This window comes from Vollenhovia emeryi, unplaced genomic scaffold (assembly GCF_000949405.1).
Source record: "Vollenhovia emeryi isolate VEMERY1.0 unplaced genomic scaffold, V.emery_V1.0 DF939121.1, whole genome shotgun sequence".
Lineage (NCBI taxonomy): Eukaryota > Metazoa > Arthropoda > Insecta > Hymenoptera > Formicidae > Vollenhovia > Vollenhovia emeryi.
In genome coordinates, this window is record NW_011967245.1 from 4,453,817 (window position 1) to 4,472,726 (window position 18,910).

An 18,910-nucleotide genomic window follows, 5' to 3' on the forward strand; every position below is an offset into this window, starting at 1 on the left:
ACGTATATAAAATAAAAGATATGTAGGTATACCTATTATAAAATTAAAACAATTAAATAAAATAGAAACTGTCTATGAACAGTTAATGAACTATGATTGCTTCGTCTACTATCTATTCAAAATAGTAAAATAGTATTATTGGTGAACTATAATGTCAATAATTATGATTTATTTAAATTCCTGCTATTTTTTGTTTAAAACCTAGTAAAGACTTAAATGACAAGAAACTAAAAATTTTTTTAAAATTTTATCTGCAATTATTAATTGAATATTGATTAAATTTAGAAAACATACGTTTGCATATTTGTAAATTATGCGTACGTGCGCGTGCGCGTGCGCGCACGAGTGTGTACTCGTATGTGTGTTTGCGTACGTGCGTGCGTGTACGTCAATACGTAGAGGAGAGACACCCGTATTATGAGGTAGGCTATTATCTTTTTATTGAATAAGTATTACAAATTTGGCTCATTAATATTATTTCCTTTATTTCTTTCGAAAAAATTTTATGCTCGATTGTTTGGATATAACATTTTAGAATAAAGAAATAATAGAGTACCTAGTTTGTACAAATATCTATTTCAGTTTGGCGCAATTTGATGATATAATTACTTTTGTACCGACAATAAATATGTTTTTTTTCTAACAAAATATACAATTATATATACATTATATTATATTATACAAAAATATAATTTTAGAGCCTTCAATTGATGAATAGTATTTATCACATAGAATGGTCAGCGCTTAGTAATAGCAATAAGAAAGATCTCTTATTGTTAGTAATGATGACACGCGCGATGACTCCCATCGAATTTACTAGCGCGTACATAATCACGATGAATATCGAGTCGTTCGTAGCTGTCAGTATCAGACAATTAAGATAAATGTTATTACTAAATATCCAATCGCAATTATTTCAAATAACTTTTAATGTATTTATAATTTTTTAAAACAGAATAACTACAATTATATGATTAAGAGTCGCGAACAAGAATTGAAAGTAGATGAACTGGTGTTGTGGTATGTGAACGATCAAAAGCAAGGAACTTCAAAGAAATTGAACCATACTCGTAAGTAAAGCCTGTATCGAGTGGCCCTACTTGCAGTCCCCAAAAATATTAATCATTGATCAAGACATAAAATCAAAGTGGACATACCACAAGCATGTGAAGTACTTTGTGGGTAACATCAATTTGTAACTGGACTTAATTAGAGAAAGGGAAAAATCATGATTAAATCGCGAAGGAAATCCCTAATCAGATATCGAATAAAGAACGATGATAGTTATTGATAGTCGGCGTGCAATTAAGAGGGAAATAGAGACAGTCTTTCATCGTTTATTAAGAGGTAAATTTATGTTATTATCTTGAGATAATGAATCCTTTAATGTTTCTTATGATTTTTATAAATTTTATATAAATGACGCAAGTTTAAAATTTTTATTAACATTTTTATTAAAATGGCAATATTTATTAAAATGGCAATGTGCACAAAATATATTAGGGTAATTTTTACGAATATAATTGTATGAAATAAAATTACAAGTTTAATTATAATATTGTAGTAAAGAACATTAATGATAAAAATAAATAGAATTAAAACAAATAGAATGTCACATATATTTCTGATATTCTTTTTCTTTCATATTATTCCTTTACATCGCTGTCATAAAATGTTTTAAAACTTTATTTCAATAATTTAAGTGATTATAGGATCAGATGTTGCAGTAAGTAAAAATAACATTGTGTATAATTTAATACCAAATTTACTTGTCACAGGTTATGTTCCATTAATTCATAACAACTTTTGATCAATAATTTGACTAAATAGATCCAACATGACGTACAAAAGATAGATAAACGCACACAGTTTTTTAAATATTACATTATTTCAGTAGTCTCTTGAGGTATTTTAGATTTATTTATAAATCTTAATCCTATAATATAAGTAAATTTGTTTATAGTCTTCGTTCGTTTCTTCAAATTTCTTTTGCATAAGACGCACTGTCAGACACATGCACACATAAATACACACATTACGTTTACACAATTACTGAGCCTCCACATAATAAAAAAGTGAGCGTTAATTAACAAGCCATAAAATACCAACTCATTGCTATAGTCCATACATACATATAAATATCGTATTTTAATGATATGATCATTACAATATTATTATATTATTAATTATTAATGATATAATGTTATACGCAATATCATTATATCATTAATTATTAATAATAAATATACACTTATATAATCCTCGTTTATTCATAAAATTGTAAAATTATTAATACTAAAATGACAATTGTAGCTTGTTGAACAAAGTTTTTCTGCTCATATCTTCGTAAAGGTTACTTATTAATTTTTTTGTGCATCAGTGTATAGACAATGTAAATGTGTAACAAATAGTTCCTGAATTTATTTGCAGTAGTTCGTATTTCTTTATGAATATGTATGTATAAATTGATCACAACGTATCATATGGAAGATGTTGATGGATCACGGCAAAATGAAAGCGTTTTAACATCATTAATTATTATAACACCTGCAAGCGTCATCGTTCCTCCAGGTTCAATTTGTAGATTGGTCTATTGCTGAATTTATTGTTCATAGAAATGGTATTTGTTCTGACTTTCGTATACTTTGGCCTTTGGTATCGCGTGCTCCAATGGAGATAACTATACCATCCTGCCACCAAGGCACCTAATCCGTTGCAAGTGCACGAGAAGATGAGGAGGATCGTCAGGATACTTTCTACTTCGGGACAATTAAGGTCTATGTACCTGGTGGAATATACATAGTATCGCTTTATATACATTGGTACATTATTAAAATTGTCTACGCTACATAATTTAGATAAGTGGAAATATTTAACTGAAATGCTTTTTATAAAGATTGCCCTAAAAATACATGTAGACATTGACAACTTCCTCAATTTGTCAGGTGTTTTGAAAAATGTCACGGAATTTTATTAATACTGTAATTTGTCAATCCGTGGTGTCATTTTTTGGCCATACCTGACGGCACCTTCGAGCGAATCAGGTGATTCGCCGCGTGGTCTGCACACACACGTGGCATTCAATACTCGTGCCGGAGTGCATTCCAGTCCCATGAGACGTGACAAGTGTATCGCGGAGAATACGCAAGCACTCATACACGCAATGGTTGCCAAAACCGCCAAAAACACGCTAACTACCTGTTCGTGAAGAGAGCGTAAGTGTGAAAGAGACATTAAGAGAAAGCGTATATAATTTATATAATTCTGTCAATAATAGAAGTTAAAGTAAGACAAAATAAATGTTATCAGTCAAGGTAAAATCTAAATTAAGTTAATATCTTTTACAATAAAAAATATTCAAATTAATTGTTGATACATGAATACGTACTATTGTAATACAATATTATAATATTATATAATAAATATATTGAACTGCTCTAATGCAAAAAATTATCATTGGAAGATGTGAGTAATAAGCGGCTCGGCCTTGAAAGTTTTTCCAAGAAATCTCTATAATGAGTCAGAATTCTTCTTACCTTTGCAGCAGAAAGACAAAATCCAGAGGTCAAAATTGAATATCTCTTTTTAAAACACCATAGGAGGCAAATTCCGAAGCTCCCGGACATCAAGAGCTGGAGATATCGGGATAAAAATATATTAAACGATTAAACACAAAGAAAATATTGTAAACAAATGTTATAATTTACAACATGTTAACATGCATAGCATACTTACGCACTAAAAGTTATATAATTCCACATTTCTTACAAACACATTCCATTAATAGAAAAATATTGTTCTTATTGTTAAAAAGAGAGGATATTACTGTTATTGCATACTTACCTTTAGTTAGTTAAAGTTTAAGCTTTTAAATGATGTTAACTTATGTAAAAAACGTCTACAAAAGTGCCCAAAACCGTTAAAACTGATGCAGCCGCCAATAAATTATTATTAGCCCCAATATCATATACGATTAGCGTATACCAGTATTAATATCCTTATTGTTTAACAAGCATAATTATATTATATCATTTTATTATATACAGGGTGTCCTATTTTAATTTGGACAGTAAAATATCTCAAAAACTAAATCCAGCAAACAAAAATGTTTCAGACAAAAGTTATGTGGTTTTGAGGGGGACACAAGATATACAATATACGTATATAGTATATACAGGAAAATCCTCTATTATATGAGTAGGATTCTAATGTGAACTAGTAGGTTTTCAACGTTCAAATTCAATCGCAAATCTTTTTTGCAACGATTACACGATCTAACGATTCATTTTCCACTAAACAGATTTCACTCCAAGGACTATAAATTCATGGTGGAACCAACAAATGATGCCTATTAATTTAGCAGAAACTCCGCTATCTAATATTAGGAGCCTATCTCATAATCGAGGACTTTCCTCTACATAAAAGTCTAATTGCAGTCATATATTAGTACATCTATTCTAGCAGACTCGTTATTAAAGCTTGTTAGATGAGCGGGGATTGCCATTCTGTATTATTCTTGCATCGTCATAGTAAGGATGTGTATCTAACCGCCGTATGAAATTATTGCACTTACGGGCATGGCGCTCCAGAACGGATTGTCTATGATAGGCAGGTGTGGTGCCCAAAGCAGCAACCATAACGACAAGGACATCACCGCGGCACCGAGGATAGCCTGCAATGCTGCCAGACATCCGGCTAATTGTCGATGGTAGATCAAAGGAGGTAAAAACTTCTCTGGGCCTAAAAAAATATAAATCTACTTTTATCTATCATGCTACCATATCGTTTTCGTAATATCACGTGTACGATCAGTACATAATTATCGCTGGCAATTAATAAATTTATTCAGAATTTGCATCGTGTAGATGATTATATTCTAAATAATCTTCACAGTAGTCAGCACGTTTTTATGCCGTATAAAATTTATTTATTCTAAAAATATTGAACAGTATCGAATGGTATTAGACAAAATAGAAAAGTCAAATCATGTTTGAGAGTAAACATTAGACAAGTTCACACAAAGAAAATAAACTATCGTATTATCGTCTTTATCATCTACCGCAATCCACATCCTTTCTTAGTCATTGTGGGAATATTCCCTAGAGCAAAAGTCAATAATTTCGTAATGCATCGCCACACTGCATCCGTTACAGACAATCACGCAGATCTCTCGAGTTAGAGAGTCAAGACATGTAGTTAGAGTAGCTTATTAGGTAATTAGATAATCTGTGAAGACAGACATGCGCCATTTTCGTTCTTCGCTGCGACACACATTTTCCACTAGTGTAAACGGCCGATATCCCGTATCGAGATACGTAAGTCTGTGAAAGAAAGGAGAGTTCCTGAACAGGGTGGCCTCGTCGCCGTCCCTCCTTACAAGGCATCCTAACCGGTTGATGAATGATTAAACATAGCGTCCTTGCCATATCGAATCGCCAGGAAACTCGCCTACTACCGTCGTTTACACAAGATCCGCGAGTGTTTCCCACCGGGATATATCGGCTTAAAAAATGCGATCTATCATCACAGTATTTTGCAACAATATGCAAATGATGGTTCCTTGCCGAGTTAAAGCATCTTAAATCAGCCTCTTTGATTTATTAAGATTTATTAAGAAAACCTACACAATTATTATAAAATATGAAGCTACTAAACAAGATGCTGTACATTTCATTTACATTTTTTAAATATCAGTGATTTTTATTGACCGTATCTGGCAATTTTAATAATTCAGAAAATTTACTGCGAAAAATATTACCTCTGCTAGGGTTTGAACCTAGACCTCCCTTCACTCTAGGCGGGCGTCTCAACCAATTCGACCCGGTCGAGACATATCAATGCCATGGGACATTAAATTTTAATAAAGAGAAAACTTTTATATATGTGTACGTATATTCTTTTAATTTGAGATACGAATTGGTTTAAAAAGTTCATTTTATGTAAAATCTTTTGTAACATTAAATAAGTAATATCTTTTTAAAATATCTTGCATAAGATATTTAAGAATACCAATAATCCAATTAGTAAAACTATTAATAAATTAATTAGTAAAACTTATAATTAATTTTTATCTTATAATTAATTAATTTATATAATAAACTATTAGGATAAGATATATCAAGTCAAATGTTCAATTTCTTCATCGCTACATAACTCAGATAAAATTACTCGAGATATTCTTATCATAAAGTAATGTGTAACCAAGAGAATTTAGAAGCAGATAATTTAAAGTTAAAACGGACATCGTAGAAATTGAAGAAATTATAAGTGAGTTTGATTGAACACTATAAATCCTCTGTTGCAATAAAAGCGGATTTTCTCATAAATGACGAATCTACCAATATTTACAGAGATCAAGCAGGAAAAATGGTTTAAACATGATTAGCACAGTGACATCGGAGAATAGACTGTTAAATGACATGTATGAGGAAGAAGCAGTACTTTGACCGGCATTGAAAAACCGCAAGAGTGAAGGGATATGTGCATCATATTTGCTAAATATGCAACGCTGAATGAATACTCGATTGAAGAAGTACAGTACTTGTACGTCGGGTAAACATAAATTGATTAATATATCCACCGTTATTTTTTAAATAATTTATAATTAAATACAAATGAAAATTAATCGAATAGATAATAGAAATAATATTATCTAAATTTCTTTGAAACTCCACTATCACGTATGCATAAGCATAGATACCCGAGATAATCACTCTTTAAGTACTCTCAGTACTGAAAATGTATAGTGTAGGTACGTGACGTAAACTATAGATTTTCAGTACTGGCAGTGAATATCGGAACGCAGCCTGAGACCAGGTCAGTATTTTTCAATTGTGTTGATGTCACGGCACACTTTAAAACGAGGAAGATGATGGCAAAGGGGACCAATGGACGATGTGTCTAATAGATATGTAAATTTTATTCTTCCGCACTTGAAAAAGTGGATTTCAAGACGGGAACTTTTAGAAAATAAAATTTATATGTGTTATTTTATAATTATATTATATATTCTTCTATGTTTAAGAAAATGAATTTAGGGAAATATAAGGATTCTCAGGAGGTAAAAGTTATTTGTATTTAGTATCTCTAGCAACATTGATTAACTGTCCTCTTAACTGATTTATGCTCTACAACAACAATATTAGAAAATACCTTTTTCTTTTGTAATATTGCAATAATTCGCGATATACTGTAATAGTATTCCGAAGATTTAACATAACTTTTTCAACATTTGCTGTTATATCATCCCATACTCCTAAAGAATTATAACAATATATGCGAAGATAAAAGAAATCTAAATCTAGAGAAATTACAGAAAATAATATTCGTCATTGTTTAAATTGAAACACAATTTCTGTTATTGTAACTCAAGATTCATCAAATTCTCGTCTTCATTAATTGCTAATCTATTCCAATGTCCACGAAAGCAGATCGCGAATGTATTTTATGTCACACGTATGTAAAAGTGAAATTCTTTTGTACGACACCCGTGTAGAATTTCAATTTCACGTTCGTCGCTGGTTGCCAATTCGCGGAGGATACGATATGCATGTACGTACCCTCTACGTCGGAAGTAGAAAAAAAAACAATTTTCACTCGCGGAAATGCAATGCGCGCACCTGCCACGTGAGGATTATGTCCCTAACTGTACTGCAGGTACGCGCTGTAACTGGCCAACGAGGCAAGCTGCAACTGAGGAATGTAAACGTCCGCGCACCATAAAGATGGCTGTAAGTCGATAAAAATAAGAGTTGAATGTAATCTCGGTTTTCGCGCATAATTATCTTGAGGTAAATACATAAAATTTCAGACTTTTCCTCCCATAAAAGGAACCGCGTTGGACCGTTTTCGACGTAACGGACGATCACCGCAGCCGTTAAGTAGCGGATATTGCTGCTCCTTTGAGGAGCGATTCGCATGGTGTGGGAATGCAGGACATGAATACGTGTTGTTAGCATTGTATTGCCTCGCCGTATGTACGCCGTATTTATTGCACAATGCGAGGATATACCGGTGCGAGCATAAAGGAAGAAAGGGCAGTACCGCGGGGTCAAATGGCGACAACGACCGACGAAATCAATCACGCAAGCATTCATCACCTTTAATTCAATATCAATTTGTCGTTGACATATCGCTGATGCGAAAATACTCGGCGACTCGCACGAGATTCATATGCTTGGCGACCCATCGGTAACAATAGACAAAAGGTGAAAATAATTTTGCTGAATTTTCTTAAGTTAGAAACGTGCAACGTTCGTTATTAAAATTGTCAAGGTCTAAAATTAAAATCGTCCAGTTGCAAGGTTTTGTCAAAGTAAAGTCAAACGGCAATTTCCCGCTGATAATTTCACATTACCAAAGTTGAAAGGAGAATTCACAGCTAATGCTGTTCAACGTCGACTCGCATAGTGCGAGGCATTCACCGCGTAAATACCCAACTACCTGCAATTTGTCTTCGTTCGCATCAGGTCATCGGACACGTCGACTACCTACGTAAATGGGCCGGTTTATGTGAATGTGCACGTGTATGCATACTTTATATACACGAGATAACAATGAGTTGGCTCTCATTTATACGTTGCGTCGTCACGGCCGGCAAATTCGCCGCAAAATGTACGGCCCACGTACGCGCATAATATACGCGTACTGGGTGGTACGTTTTCATCAACTGTTGTCCCCGATGCATGGATAATGCTAACGACGTAACTTTAAACGGAACTCTAAAAAGGAACGACCGCAGGTTAATTGAGTAATTGCACTGTAATTTTAACAACTGACTGGCTGCTCGTGAGACGTATTCAATTTCTAAATCCACGTGTTTGGCAACTATTTTCAACTTTTTGTTACACCACCAGCGAGAAATCTGTTAATGTAAGAATTTTATATACAAATAATTTTTATGTCACACATTTTTTAATTGATTAATATAATTAATATACGTTTGTGTTGCATTGTCTGCCGGAACTACTGTAGTATTGTTTGGAGCTTGTTTTCAGTGTAACGAGGAAAATAGCACGACCGTTTGACTACTCGTCATCTTTAGACGAAACCCAAACGCGGATTATGCGTGTAAGGGTGCCCGAATTGGGCGTAAGAATAGCGGGTCGGTTTGTAAGTCTGCCCGCCGGTCCCGAAATAGAATTAGGGCGACGTACATGCCAAGTATACGAGCCCTTGAATAGAGTAGAGCGGAATCACGGTACGTACGCACTTCATCAATTTCGACCCTTCGTCGTTCGCACGTGTCGCTTGCATGGTCTCGCAAAGGTACGGAAACGATGCTTATTGTTCACGTGACGCGCTATTTCTTTGCTTTAATTACTACTTGAATATTATTGTGAGATTGTGCAATATAATCTTAGCATAAAAATTAAAAGTTTATATCTATTTGAGTTTCCTTAGATAACAAAGATTCCTATAATTTCACCCAGCGCGCTATTAATAAGAAAGTTATAATTCGCAGGAATAATTTTCCATTAAACTCAAGAAGTTGTAAAATGTTGCAATTTTGCAAGTGTAATGGAACTACGATACGGTAATTAATTGCGGTGTGTACAAAGCGAGACGGTTAAAAAATACAATGAATTCCTTACATTCGCGCGCCGAGATGAGACTGCGTATTTCGAACGCGAACCAAAAAGATCACGCGATATATTTCCGGCCCGGTACTTCCGCTATCTGCGGAGAACCATGTGCATCCACTTTAAAGTACGTTCTGCGGCCAGCAGAGCGAGAAACTCAGTGAAATATACTATACATATATGCCAAGATAAGTGAAGGAAAAAAGAGCGAACTCTTTTTCTAAATGAGACAATATACGAGTAAATAGTTAACAGAATATACAATAAAATCCAATGTTCCGTGTCTCTTTAAGAAAATTTCATTTCCCTTTTTATTTTCCATTCGAACAAAACCTGCATAATGTGCTACAATAATTTTATTAATAGAATATATTTAATAGAACAAGTGCACACATTTATATATAATATATATATTGTGTACTATACATAAATTGATGTTTGCATGCTAAGATTTTAAATAAAACTATGGAAGTTTATATATAATTTTGATAGAAAATCAAATAAATTGTAATACTTTTTTTAATACAGCAATTGAACACGACAGTAAATTGGTTTAAGAGAATGGAATTTTAAGTCGTTTTTAAGTAAAATTTTAGTGGAGCTATTAAAATCTTTTTAATTCTATAACGCTATTAATATATTACGCTTTTACCGTCTTCAAATATTTTTCAAACATATTTTTCATCCAGGTTACACAGGTGTCAATGTTATCTCAACTTTACCATAAAATATCCACCCTCCTGTAAAAGCTCCCATCCTCTCGCGCGTTACATTTTCATCACCTCTAAACTCCTTCCATTAACTACCATTTGCTCCACGCATTTTACTCTATCTAATTATCGCAGTGATAAAAAGCCGCTGCACTTTCCTGCAGTCCGCGGCGTCGCTAATTATAATCTTCCTGTCTGCCTTGGCATCAACCTCAATCCTGCCGGCCGACCGGCGGCGATGAGGTATTAAGAGCGACAGTCGCGCATTTGTTAGAGCAGAATTATATAGCAGTGCTACAATGTGTGTTGTCGCGCGCAAGCAACGAGACGGTTATCGAAAGAAATCGAGAAAATCGAATGGTACCGGGCTGGTCGCATTCCGCGGCCGAGGAGCAATTTACGGCCGCGCGATTCGCGGGCGCGCGATCTCACCCTCGGGAGAAATCGATCGCTGCCGATCGCAAAAAGCTGATAATCGTACACGCACAATTTCGGGCCGACCGAAGAGAGCGCCGAGGATGCCACTGCAGAGCCTCTCCTCACCTTGCGGCACTTCGCCGATTGCACGCGTTCTTGGATACGAATGTTCCGAAACACTCGCCTAGATTCTTAAATTCTTGTTCGCCGTCGTAATCCGCGTTCGTAATATAATACGTTCTACTAATTAAGAGCCGCACAATCGCTTGGCTAAGCATCGCTTATTACGCAATGTGAGGCGTGCATGACGTATAAATTATTTATAACATAAATTACTCGCAACTCTCGTAATACTTTTTGAAGATGTTTGAAGAAATCAACTGTGCAAGATAACAAGTAGACATGTGAGTTTAGAAAATAAAAAGTATACATATATATATATTCATCTTGTTGCGTGTCGATCACGTACGTCACGATTAGAAAAATACGAAGCTCAGGTAAGTAAGAAGTTGTTGTGTACTCACGATGGCCGGTCCGATGCATTACGATCATTCTGCTATGCCTCAGAGAATTTCTCGTGGGCGTATGTCGACCGGCTATTTGAGAAGCTGCCAGATTGACAGGAACCGTGGTTGACAGACAGTTGGCCATTGATGGTGCCCGATCGAGCTCTTTCTCTTTGTCGCCGCGGCAAATACGCCCGATGTTCCCGGTCGACACTGCACCTGCCGACAGTGAAACAGTAAGTAAAGTGCCCAGGTGCGAGTACCTTTCCTATATTTCGCGCCAGCGTTCACTAACTATTTCTGAGAAATATATTATATCTCAAATACAAGTGGATATTGTTACGCCCGAGGGACACTCACGTACTCGTTAATAAACACTGAGAAAAATGTCCAATTAAATATAATCGGATAATCCAATTTCATAAAAACAAACGGATGTATTCAATGAAAAATATAATCGGTTTTTCAATCAAATTTCATCGGACAAATTTCGTCGGATATATCCATAATTTAATCGGAAAAATTAACCATCGGAAACGCTATTTAATTGGTTTATCCGATGGGAATTTTTCTCAGTGTAGGAAGGAAAAATTTGTTATGTATTTAGATTTCCACGATCCTGTTACACGGAAAGACAATATGTCCGAACGAGGCTTGACTTGGAATTTTCTTGGTAACTATTTGACAATCGCGACTCGTTGGAAGCATTTCGCGACTTCATTGCAGCTCGATTCTGCTTAATCCAAAGGATCGTGTCAGCGCGGACATAACAATATTTTGCAAGCGACTAAATCAGTTTCTTACAAGTGGCAATTACGTATGATATCCTAAGACTCGACTTTGCTTTCACATTTCAGATCCGCGATAATTTAATTATTATTTACGTGCGCGTACACTATGTTTCTTTATTCTTCGGGAAACTGCAATATTATAGTAAAACGTTTGAGGAAAATACAGCATGTATCGACGATAGTTGCAAAATCTTCATATAAGTGCACTGAGAAAAATGTCCGATTAAATATAATCGGATAATCCAATTACACAATAACAAACGGATATATCCGATTAAATTGTATACTCGATGAAAAATGTTATTGGTTTTTAATTAAATTTTATCGGTAACTGCATTTCATCGGATACATCCATAATTTCATCGGAAAACGTAATCGGAAAAATTAACCGAAAAATTAATCGAAAACGCAATGCAAATTTTTCGCAGTGTGATTTATGTCTTTTTATAAATGTTATATAATATATAATATGTCATATTTTATATTGTTATACAAGACATATAATACTTTTTAATTCTTCGTCATTAAAAGAAACGTGTAAAAGTTAATGCAATTATTGCACATTCACTATCTGCATCAAAATACGCAACTTTGTTCGTACGCACAATCTTGGCACGCACGAACATAGCTGTCGTGAAAAACAAGTATTGTGGCACATACGAGAATTCAGGACGATAAGATTTCGCGCACTGGTAACAACCAAAGTAGAACAAACAGGTCAAGCAGGCGCGAGATATTAACACACGATCTATTTAGGTAAATAATGTAGATAATTTAATCCCAATCAGTCATTACTGATTTTGATCTTATGATTTCTTCAACTCTATTACTTGGAGATTAATTAAGTCTATATCATTTAGGAGCAATTAATTTACATTATTATTTCTATTATGAAAAATGCTTCCGTAAAATGTAGGTGAAGAGTTTTTAAGGCGAATCACAACTTGGCACTTACGAATGCAGAAACAACGTATCGATCGCGCGTCGTAAAAAGTGCACCAACTCACCCGTGACTTTGGCAGTGTGAATCTTCGATACGTTCCCCGCGCTAACGGCGTTACTGACCCTGTTGTTGTTATTGTTGCTACTGTTATTATTGTTGTTGCTCTGAGATACAGTGGACGTGTCATTGCCATCACGGACCTGGTTCAAATTGCCCACGCTCATGGTGGACGTGACGCAAGGCGGCATCACCGACACGTCCTGCGGGGTTGAAGAAACAATCGTGTTAATTTCGACAAACGACCCTACTCTAAGAAAATACCGAGTTGTACGAGGTGTCTCGAAAAGCCGAGAACAACGGTGGAATGCGATATTCACAATCAGTATTAAAATTACTGTAAGTGTGGTGAGTCGTTAATTGAAATAATTAACGACTTACTTCTTTTTTTCGGTTTTGAGTTAGAATTACTATTCTAATTGTTTCAGTATAGTTAGTCGCAATAACTATGGGGATACCGTTCGTTTCGAGTTTGTATCACAGTTAAATGTTAAATACAAAGAAAATAAGTCGAAAACTTTCTTATTGAAAACTTTGATAATTAGATACAGGGGAGAATAATTATTTCCTTCTTCTCGGGAAGTGTAAGATACATTGTACGGAAGAAATGTTTAGCATCAATGTAATAGAATGTAAATGCCATGGTAATTTATGTATGGCGAGCATATCTAGATAATTGATTAAAGCCAAGAATCTAATTATATACTGGTATGAAACGTCACGGTTATAAAACTCCGATTTATTTTCCTGCTAGATACTGTCTAGCTAGAATATTTATAATATTTAGACATTGTCATTAGTCTTATGTTAGCTGTTGGATGCGTCAAGTAGTTAACGGTAAACGGTTCTAGGATTATCATCTTTCGTGTGACTTTACTCCGATATGCGATGCTACCAACAATATACAGAAGATATTTTATGTTATTTATATTTTATGCTGAACCGCCGTTCTTTTGACTTAGGGTAAATCCGGTAGAGATGGCCATACGGGAGAGTTGGCCCACGACTGTAATATCACACAAAACAAAAGACTTAATTACTCACTTTTTTCGTTATTTATCGCGACAAAACCAGGAAACGTTCGACCTTGTCAACACAGGGAGTCGTACTAGCGTACGTGCATAAGTAAAAGGTGGAACTACGGTCGTGGGCCAACTCTCCCGTATGGCCATCTCTACCGGATTTACCCTATAGCTATCTAATTTCAGATTCAATTCTTTCAAAAGTTAATTTAGAATTATACTCCCTTACTATCTTTGCATTTCTACTACTTAACCATCAGGAACTTTAAAGGATTAAATCAACATTCTGTTATTAAAATAAAATCCATCGCATGCTCTCACTCGCGTTTATAATTGTAGAGCCCGTTGACGCCCCGAAAATTTCGCAATGTTCTTATTTCACATTTATGTAAGGATCCCTGTGTATAATTTCCGCTGCTCCGAAAGATACGAGAGTCATCGGACCGATGATTAATGCTAGTTACGTTACACTGGCGCACGCGAAGCTTCTTGCAACAGCACGCGCGCAAACAGAAACACGTGATTGAAGACTCACCTTGTAATTGTCGTAAAAGCTCACCGGCCGGCTTCTCGGCGCGTACTGAATCTCTTCGTCGGTCTGCATCGTGCGTGTTCCGTGTGACAGTATTCTTAAGGGATGCGCGCGCAACTCGTAGGACGTCCTCCGTAGGTCACTCTCCCTTCTTCCTCCACTTCCGGCGGATCTGCTAAGGTAAGCACGGACGGTATGACGACACGTAACGAGACCGCAATTACAAGTGGCAAATTAGCGGCGTAATGCGCAGTTACGTGATAATTTTATGTGGAATTGTAAATAACAATTGTAGGTCTGTTCTTTATACATAGCTGAACCGACTGCACTAGTTCAGAGTTTATCTTTCTCCCTCCACATCAGCAGAAAAAAGATAAACTCTAAACCAGTGCAGCCAGTTATAAAGAACAGACCTTATGTCTCACACTCACAATAGGTGGAATGATTGTTAATCGAACTATGAACATATTATATTATTTTTATCAGCATTTCTGTTATCAATCTATTTGTAGAGGAAAGTCCTCTATCATGAGATAGAGGTTTTACACACTCAAATTCAATCACAAATTTTTTTTCGCAACGATTATACAATCTAATAATTTTCCACTAAACAGATTTCTCCCCAAGCAATAAATTCATGGTGGAATCAACAAACGGTGCCTATTACTTTGATAGAAACCCCGCTGTCACATATTAGAAGCTTATCTCATAATAGGGGACTTTTCTCTATAATTAATGAATATAAAATTCCTAACAATATTTCTTCATGATTATTATAAGATTGACGATTCTTGTTTGACATTTAGCATCAGCACATTTATTTCGTAACTCAACCGATCAAAATAGTTTTTGAAGTTATAAAACGTTCATCTGTTACACTTAAATGTTTTTGTCATAAGAATGGTTCGTGACAAATGTCATTTCTTTCACGCGAATTCTTTGCACTTCCACAAATGCGTAAATTACGTTTAGTGTATCTTTCACGTGGAATGTGGTTGATGACTCATAGAATACCGATTGCAAGCAATTTCGAAAGGGAACTCTCTTCTAATCCGGCCCGACGCGTCGTAAGTCACGCGTCGATATCTCGAGGGATGTGCTTGTGCATTAAACAGGGATGATCAGACATCTGAGACGAAATGGAGGGTCCATAAGGTTTCTTCAACTCATCCACGTGCTCGGTCACGTGTGCGGAGCATCCGTCACTCCATAAATGTCCAGAAAATTGGGAAAGATTGCCTGCGTGAGAGTAGCTTTGATCGGCACAGTTTATTTGAACAGTATGTTCATCTGAAGGATGACTCTACTCTGAAAAAATTCGGTCATTCCCACGCGTATCTAAATAAATAATTCCGAATAATCTGGATAAATTACACATTTAGCTACAGTTAATAAAGAAGAAGCGCTGGCTGAAACTTTCACGGTATTACTCAGGATGAGGATAACATACCTTGAAATTATTGAAATCGCGAGATGATTTCTATCTCTAAAAAATTACCAAAATACTTTTTTTATAAGACGTACGCACAAGCATTAAGAATACTTTTAAAAGCCACAGTGAAAATGAATGATAAATGAAATGAATGAGTGACCTAAATGTATTCAGAATTGTTAATAAATGTAAATTAATACGGCAATAAATTCTGCACAGCTTGAGTAAAGACATGCTACTTATACGTCCACACACACATATTTATATTACATAGGGTAAAGGCACCTAAAAAATATCGCCACTCGTAATATCTCGTTAACAAAGTGCTAACATCAATCAGCAATACATAGAATTAGTAGGTAAACATGTTTAAGGAGACATATTATAATTACAACGTTATCACGAGACACAGAGTCGCGCCAAGTATAATCTTTTTTAAATTTTTTATTAAAAATTATTTTAATAAAAATATACAGGGTGTCGGATTCGATTTGGACCACTCCAAAGATTATAGTAGATTGGGTCAAACTGAGAAGAAAAGTTATATACCATTTTACAAAATCCGTAATTATTATCGCGTAATTAAGAAAAACGTCTGAGCCAATAAGTGCACGGAGGAGCGGAAGGCCGGACTCGGCAGACATGCAAAATGGTGTATTATAATATAATAATACATTGAAATGTTATTAAGTTAATGGTCATATTTTTGCACCTGCTGCATATACATATAAATATACGTCATAGAAATATAGTTTATCTATCATTATCTATGCACAAGTGAAGACTGAAAACATATAATTAATTTCATTGTTGCTGCACGTGGAGTAATCTTTAATTAGCGCTGATGTTTTGATTGCGCTGAAGAAATTATGTATGATTATATGAGTAATCTTTGAATCTTCAATAACTTATAAAATAAACGATAATATAATTTATGTTTTTCTTTTTCCAATTTTTAAATATATTATTTGGAGATATAATATCGATTATCTTTACGGATTTATTACGGCACTTATAAAAAGTAGAGAACTAATTTTGCGTTAAATAAATATTTTTAGTTACTTATTCATTTTATTTACATTTTAACTTCGATTGTCAATAAATATACTGAACAAAATAATTTTTAACCCGTCAATAACTCAGAATAATATAGCCGCAAATATAAGGATCTAATAATAAAGAGTAAAGAAAATTCCGTCTTGTTGCACAAGTTATTTAAGTCAGATTAAAAAATTAGTCATCTTGCAAGAATTCATTATATTTAGCGGTAAATACAATAAATCCCCAGAAAATATCACAGATTTTCTATTTCTCCTGGATGAGAAAATATGATTCGCATCTCTCTCTTTTCTATTCAATTATCAGTGTAATTACTGTCTCGCGATGACAAAAAAAACAGAACAGTACCACAGGTATGAAAAATAAAGTAAGAGAAAATGTACAAGAGACTAAGCATCCTTTTGTAATAATTCTCCGAAGTATTATACTGGATGGCGCAAAGGCTTTCGATCTTACAGAAGTCATTTTACCTTCTCGAGCTATCTCGGACCATCTCGCGTTCGCAAAAAATAAACAACGATATTTCTTCTGGGATCTCCGACAGAAATTGTGTTAAGGCGGTCTCGGCATTATGGTTTCTTTGGTCTCACGAGACCTTTAAGTGCAGATGAAACTCTGATTCCGACTTAGGCGCATGATTTCCCCAAGCCATTAGCGCGGGTGACACTTCATGTTGATTAATGTGTTTCTAAAGGGTACCGCTTGAATCTACCTCTCGGAAAATTATAGAAAAAGTATGTCTTCAAGTTTATTTAACAAATAAAAATAGTGGCAGAATAAGAATCAATTTAGAGACTACTTCATGCTTATTTTATGTAATGTTTAAATTTTTTAACAATATTTTATATTTTACATTTAGCTATGAAAGAAAAACAATTTTGATTATAAATTATATAGTTAAATCTGAATACTTTTTTATTTATAAAGAAGGACTTTGTTAAAAAGTAAAGATAAAAATAGACAGATGTGTTAACACACAATCAATGATCAACAAAAATAATCATTTCTTTAAAATATTAGATGTGCAATTAGTGAATATGAGAATTTGATATACATATATCAATTTCAATTATTGTTCCAGCATAAAATTTTACGTACTTATAATATTTCGTTTGACAATAGAATCGTGAAGAAGAAAAAAATAATATAACATATAAATATAATGAAAAAAATTACTTATATCCAACGCTTTCACTAATCTTACATTTCTAAATCACAGAAAATTTCTAACAGTTTCCGCCGACGTGAAGGTAAAGGAGCAGAGATATCGTTGCACTTAAACTTCCCATAAAAAAACTTTCTACGTTATGGTGCGACGCAATGGAATGCAGCGGCTCGCCGACACTCGATTACGTTTGCAGCTATGTCTGTTCTGAATTCACGCGGCACGTTTTCTTACAATTATATGCAAAGCAGAGCCTTCGGGCGACAATAAAAGTAACGCTCAACGAAAAAATCCAAGGTTTTGCTTCAGCGAGAAGGAAATTGAATGTAAAAACCAGTGATCATCGAAAGCGTAGTGTTTTAACTCGCTGCTATGCAGTTAAAGAAAAAAAGGGTTCATTATTTCCCGTACAAAGTTAATTATCTTTACCGTTGCAGATTTACATGATAATGTATACAGGGTGAGTCTTTCCATATCCGACAAAATTTTTGAGAAGGTAGAACGGATCGAGATGAATGGAAAAGTCCTGTACCATTTTGCAATTTTCGTAATAGTTAACGAGTAATTAATTATTAAAAATCGTTGTCTTAGGCCGGCCTACCGCCCAATTTGAGCGCGTGGCGAGATGTGCGCATAGCAATATCGATCGCCGGGCGGTCACATCTTGCCACGCGCTCGAATTGGGCGGTAGGCCG

The 18,910-nt window shown here is 34.9% G+C and overlaps 1 protein-coding gene and 2 long non-coding RNA genes across 9 annotated transcripts in view; 2 read left to right on the top strand and 1 right to left on the bottom strand.

Moving 5' to 3' along the window:
* On the top strand, positions 1 to 2,691 carry LOC105570339. Its single transcript, XR_001009579.1, has 3 exons — positions 1 to 422; positions 699 to 1,070; positions 2,616 to 2,691. It is a non-coding gene; the product is annotated as an uncharacterized LOC105570339 (long non-coding RNA).
* Positions 2,230 to 18,910, bottom strand: part of LOC105570338 — a 23,150-nt gene continuing 6,469 nt past the window's right edge. For 3 of the 7 annotated variants that reach the window (XM_012027468.1, XM_012027462.1, XM_012027463.1), the window contains exons 2-8: positions 14,563 to 14,731; positions 13,013 to 13,208; positions 11,233 to 11,433; positions 4,574 to 4,740; positions 3,537 to 3,632; positions 3,020 to 3,198; positions 2,230 to 2,785 (exon numbers count right to left, since the gene is read on the bottom strand). In XM_012027468.1, the coding sequence (XP_011882858.1) occupies positions 2,557 to 2,785; positions 3,020 to 3,198; positions 3,537 to 3,632; positions 4,574 to 4,740; positions 11,233 to 11,433; positions 13,013 to 13,208; positions 14,563 to 14,631 (1,137 nt within the window). In that variant the 5' untranslated portion in view covers positions 14,632 to 14,731 and the 3' untranslated portion in view covers positions 2,230 to 2,556. Of the gene's footprint in view, positions 2,786 to 3,019; positions 3,199 to 3,536; positions 3,633 to 4,573; positions 4,741 to 11,232; positions 11,434 to 13,012; positions 13,209 to 14,049; positions 14,070 to 14,348; positions 14,513 to 14,562; positions 14,735 to 18,910 lie in introns of those variants that run through there. The other 4 variants (XM_012027465.1, XM_012027461.1, XM_012027466.1 and 1 more) reach the window with 4 other exon arrangements.
* On the top strand, positions 11,376 to 13,203 carry LOC105570337. The gene is made up of 3 exons (XR_001009578.1): positions 11,376 to 11,450; positions 11,822 to 11,887; positions 13,124 to 13,203. It is a non-coding gene; the product is annotated as an uncharacterized LOC105570337 (long non-coding RNA).